At 46.0% G+C, this 5,859-nt stretch overlaps 1 protein-coding gene across 1 annotated transcript; it reads right to left on the bottom strand.

The window, feature by feature from the left end:
* Positions 1-316: 316 nt before the first annotated feature.
* LOC309793206 (HMG box transcription factor BBX-like) lies at positions 317-3,254 on the bottom strand (the record flags this gene model as incomplete). Its single annotated transcript, XM_082603578.1, is given in 2 exon segments — positions 317-533; positions 535-3,254. Coding segments are annotated over 2 exon segments (2,820 nt in total). The 3' UTR covers positions 317-433.
* Positions 3,255-5,859: the final 2,605 nt, after the last annotated feature.

Raw genomic sequence — 5,859 nt, forward strand, 5'->3', positions numbered from 1 at the left:
AACTAGTGCAGTGTGTCAGTTTTTGTTTTTTTGCTGTTTGTTTTTGTTTTGAAAGAATAACTAGGTAATATATGAAACTAGTTTCACACTCTCTGGTTGGTAAAAGAGACGCTGGATGAGCTACAGTAAAGGCAGCCTTTTACCAAGTTACCACCTATTACCATCAAAAGCCTTCAATAGAAAGCAAAGCTCTAGGATCATCCCATTTCTGCTCATTATCAGACAGACAACATCACCCTCAAAGACTCTGGGTTCTGAAAGAACAAACTGGCCCAGGGTGCCAACTTCTGCTTCAAGTGAATCTGGGCCGTGTAGGGCAACAAGCCCTTGTTTGCTGTCTGTATTTGCCACCACATGGACTCACTCGCATCTCTCAATAAAGACAAGGCTAGGGTAGTAGGTAAAGCACAATGGTTTACAAGTAAAGGGTGCTTCACTGGTCGGCGCAAGAAATAAGTACAGGAGTCTGGGGCATTTCTTTTGGCTGTCCATCATGGGTGAGCGGAGTTGATCTCTGACTTCTATGCATGTTCCATGGCGGCCACTTCGGCCAGCACAGCGAGGCTGAAGAACGCAGACACGGCGGGCATCTCCGGGGTGCTGCTCCGCGTCTCCGTGGACTCTCGGTTGTGTGAGCGTTCGTCATTGCAGCCTGTCTCGGTCACCTTCACAAGACTCCTCTGCAGTTGTTCCTTTGGTTTGTCATCCAAAGTACCTCCTGCTGGTGATACCCGGCCATCTGCTGTCCTGACAAGGTGTGTGATCTTGGTTTTCCTGGCTTTTCTCTTTTGACTGCCCACCAAGGGCTCTTGCGCCGTTGTTGGCTCTGGAGTGTTGCGAATGGATGGGGCATTTTTAACCTTATAAGCAGGCTCTGTGGTGTTTCTGTCTTCTGAAAATATGGCTTCTGTAGGGTGAATGGCAGCCAAGAAGAGTTGCTTGTTTGACCATTTATCCCCACTTCCTTTTTCCGGAACATTAGGCTTCTCCTTGTTGTGCTTGTATTTGCTGACAATTTTGTGGAATAAGTTCTTTTTCTGAGACTGGAAAGGACCTTTGCTGGTTTTGGTCGGTTCTGAGCACATATGTCCGGTCTTCTTCTTTTTTCTTGGGACAGGTACACATTTCTGGTCAAATGTAACAGGACTATACTGAGGGAGGCTGTTGAATTTCTTTTCAAATTCTTCATCCAGCTTTGCTGAGCCAAGGAGAGAGTCTTCCTCTGGCTTTGTCTTCTTGAACTTCTTGCTTCCACTGGTCCCACTCTGGTGAAACGTCCAGCTTTCTTCATGCCAACACTCTTCATGATCAGAGGACTTTCCTTTTCCTGACCTTCGTTTCCCTCTGCCAACATTAGCTCGCAGAGAGGTGAGCATACCCTCAGACACCAGGGTTTTATAAAGAGCACCTTTGCAAGACCTCTCAGATTTCCGGGAGCCACAAGTCTCTATTTTTCTGTGACACTCACTGTCCTCAGGCTTGGCCTGTCCCGATAGACTGGGTGGTAATGCATCCTCCGTAGGGGTCAAAGGTTCTGCTTTTATACCCTCTGGGACCTCACCAGAAATGTTCTTGCTGGCAGAAATACTGATAAAATCTTGAGGTCTTGACTCTTTGGTGGTGTCTGAGGATTTCTCCTTTGACATTTTCTTCTCTCTTGATTTCACTCTCTTCTTTGGTGGCTTGGCATCCAAAATGCTTCCCTTGCCACTCGAGGATGTATGGACCTGCTTGCGAGGGGTATCTCCAAGCTTCTCGATGCCCCAGTCTCCCTTTGCAACAGCTTCAATGGTGTACATGACACTCTCGATATCAGATTCCGAGGACTGCCTCTTTTGGCAAGTCTTCTTGGGTGTGGATTTATCATTTCCATGTCGATCCATTTTGGTTTTCTTCTTTTCCTTTTTTAGCTTTTCTGGTTTGCTTAATGCTGTGGGATCCTCGATGATCCTAATGCCATGAGGATGGCACATGTGATCCTTTCTACTGGGAACATCGCTTATTATTGTCTTGCTACTGCCAGAGTAAGAAAAATCAGGGAAGTGACTACCTTTTTGATCTTCCTCTAATTCTTCCTTTTTAATTGCTTTAGGAGCTTCCATTTTTATACCCATTATATCATCCATTCGCAGCTCCTCAAAATTTCTTAATTCCTTAGAATCTCTTACATTTTCCTTAGCTGATTTTTCAAATTCTGCTTCTTTCTGGAACCTGGCTTCATCTATTTTCTCCATTTTCATTTCTCTTTCTTCCTTGCCCTTCTCCAGTTCTTGAATTCTTCCGCCATCTGATTCTTTGGCTTCTATGAGCTTTGATTCTTCCATTTTCACCCCCTCTGATGCCAGGCACATCTCTGCCAGTTGAAAGAGTGCAGACTTTCCACAGCGTTTTACAGGTTCAGCACCACCCAACTGTGAAGTCTTCGAACAAATCTCTGCAAACTGAAACAAGGCTGATGCTTGACATTGTTTTGACGGAACATCGGGGTGGGAGGTACCTGAAGATATCTCGGCAAACTGAGATAATGGTGACTTCTGACGCAATTCAGAGGATTCTGAAACATCAGGCCTGCAAGTGCCAGAGGATATCTCTGGTGTACCAAGAACATGTTCTCCAGCTAAAAGCAGCATGCTCAGGCCTCCCATTTGAGTAGGATCGGCCATCCCAAAGTTAAGCTGAGGCATTTCTTCAGGCTTTGTTTTCTTGGGGCTTGGCGAGGCTCTTGAAGAGTCAGATGGGAAGGCCCATAGTTTCTCCCGTGGATTGACAGTGGATGTTGGGGAACTCACAGGCTTGTCTGTGGTAGCACACCATTTGTAGCCAGGATTTGCTTTCATAAATGCATGTTTATACTCCTTGGCCATGTCTGTGTATTTCTGCTTTTCCTTTGGATCGAGAACAGCCCACCAATCAGCTAGTATCTTGGTAGCACCTCGGTTATCAAGCCTGGGGTGTTCCTGACGTACAAGAGAGCGATGACGTTTGCAAAATAAGAGAAATGCATTCATTGGTCTCCGGGCTCGCTGTTCTGGTGATTCATCATCTTCAGTTTCACCATCTTGCTCTAGACCAGCGGCCCCAAGGAGTTGAACCTTATCAATATCCTCCTCTTCGTCTTCCTCTTCTTCCTCTTCTGAAAAGTCAAGAAGTTTCTTTGCTAGCAATGGATGCCACTGAAGGCACTTTCGTTTTGGTCGTTTTCCAGGTCCTTCTCCTTCTGCGGAATAATCTTTATTTCTATGACTGCCTTTCATGACTCTGACCGGTCAAGTCAAGACTTTCCATCGTGAGTTCAATGGAACATCAGAACTTCCAGCTTCTGTGATGCAGCAGAATTCCAGGAAGGCAAACGGAAAGTACACAGGGAGGAAGATGAACTGCAGCAAAGCCTGTGTCATATGATAGTGACCGCGCGGGTTCGCCGGGCGCGAGGGCGTGTGTGTGGCCCGCCCTCAGCGGCCAGTCAGGGCTTCTCTATGGGAAAGTGGAGAGAGAGGAGCTCGCAGAGCCACTCTGCCTCCGCTTCACTGTACACTCCAATATTCTGATGTTTAAAGAGGGACTCTCGTAACCAATAAGGACCTACTCTATAGCACAGGGAACTATACTCAATATTTTGTAATAACCTATAATGGAAAAGAATCTGAAGAAGAATATATATATATGAATCACTGTGCTGTACACCTAAAACTAACACAACATTGTAAATCAACTATACTTCAACTTAAATGATTAATTAATTAATCTAATTAAATACAAGTTCTTCCCTAAAAAAATAAGAATGACTCTCAACTCTTCTAAACATATAAAATATTTTCTTAAACCTTAATCCACCCACTCCTGACACGTTAGGACCTGAGGCAAGACTGCGCTGGGCTGGAGGCTGAGGCCCTGCCCTCCAGCTCTGGGTCTGCCCCGTGTCCTGTAGGGCCTTGCTTACGGGACGGAACGTGGACGCCCAGCCACGTAGCCAAGCTCCCGCCTCCCCTGCTGCACACAGATGAGCTTGGCCCCCTGGGGCCTGCAAGTGTCACATCTGTGGCTGGGCTCGTCTTCTAGACCATGGTCGTCACCTGGAAGCTTCTTAGAAATGCAGAATCTCAGGTCCCACCCAGACCTACTGAACAGTAGTCTACTTTTTCATAAAATCTCTAGGTGACTTATGTGCAAGTTAGAGCTTGAGAGCCTTTGCTCTCACGTGGGAGGCTGAGGTCAGAGGCACCCAACTCTTAAGTTTAAGAGACTCCCTGTTAAAATGCTTTGTTCGTCTTCTGACCTCTGAAGGACTTGAGAAGATTCTGGCCAATGATCAGTTCTGTTCAATTCCTTGTTGGACTTACGGTACATTCCAAACTATAGCTGATTTTTCCTCTTATACATTTCATTTTTTTCGGTCAGGTAATTTTCCTTAAGCTGTTTTCTTAGTTGGAATGCACCCCACCCACCCTACTCTGTCAATATCACCTGCATCAGGGTGGCCACCTCTTCCGTGAAGCCCACCGCAATACCCCCAAGGAAGAGCTTCCGTTCTGACCCCATCCTCCTTAGTTGAAAACTCTGGTAGCCCATTCACTGGGTCTGCTCTGGTTATACAACTGAATCCTCCATGAGACAATCAGCTCCCTGACATAGGAGCTGAGTCCCATTCAGATTTAGATTCTCCATTACCCATAGCTGAGTCTATCAGATTTTAAATACACATGTGAAATTAAATCTGCCTCTCTTAAGTTTATTTTTGTGGCTCCTGCAATTCTCTGCTTGTGCCAGAAAGGAGATTAAAATAGCCCTGCAATTTTAATGAAGGTGGGTTTTACTCCTGGGTCTTACCACATTTAGGAAAGTGTATACATTTTGTACTTTCATGCAAAATTGTGCTTGGCACCGACCTGGTGGTCACGAAGGGACGCAAGGGTGTTCTTCGATGAGAATTCTTGGGCAGCTGGGTCTAGTTCTGTTAGTGAACAGTATTCAAATGGAGGAATTGCTTTAGCTTGGAAAGTAGACCTCAGATATAGGAGGAACAGAGCAGAAGAAAAAGGAACTTATGAAAAACGGAATACAGAAGTGTAAAGGAAAGGTAAATTTCTATGACTGGCCCAGTCTTCTGATTCTCCGTGTCCATAGATCATAACTGGGGAATCACAGGGGTGCAGAGAAGGGGCAGGAACTTGCAACGGGGAGTCTGTGCTCTAGTTTTGGCTCTTCTGCTAATTAACTGAGCACCTGAGAAACTCACTAAACATTTGTGGGTCTCTGTTGTCACATCTGAAATATGAATAGTTGGTCAATGCTTCTTAACCAGAGAAGAAAGCTAGAAAAATGGGGGGGGGGAGGGTAGGGGGTCTTGTTTAAAGACACGTGGCCAGGTGGGACACCCAGAAATGCGTATTTGCTGGGTTTGTGATGGGCCCCAAGTATGAGGTGCCTTTCTGATATTCAGTTCTGGTTAAGCATCAGTAAATCAGATGCTCTCTTAACATTCCTTCTAGCTCAAATATTCCCCGATTTCATGACTACCAGCCCCGTAGTGAATGCATGGTTAGGAGTCTACGTGTCTGGCAGACACTGCTGGTTGTACCCCTCTTCCTTTAGGAACAAAACCCAAAGTTTTTGCTCCGCACACGCCTCCCAGAATAACTATTACATTTCCCAGCTTTCCTTTCGGTATGTCCGTGGACTAAATTCTGGCCAAAGGGAAGTGGTGAGTGTAGGTTCTGGGAGCACTCTTAAAAGACAGAGGTGTGCCCTCTTGCTTCTTCTTGCTGACAGGCATGCATAGATGATAGTGGAAGATGGGCCAGCTGGGTCAGTGCTGGACATGGGAGCTGCCATAGGAGATGGGAGGGAACCAAGACAGTG

The sequence above is a fragment of the Mesoplodon mirus genome (genome assembly GCF_964341445.2).
Source record: "Mesoplodon mirus genome assembly, chromosome: 2".
Taxonomy (NCBI): Eukaryota; Metazoa; Chordata; class Mammalia; order Artiodactyla; family Ziphiidae; genus Mesoplodon; species Mesoplodon mirus.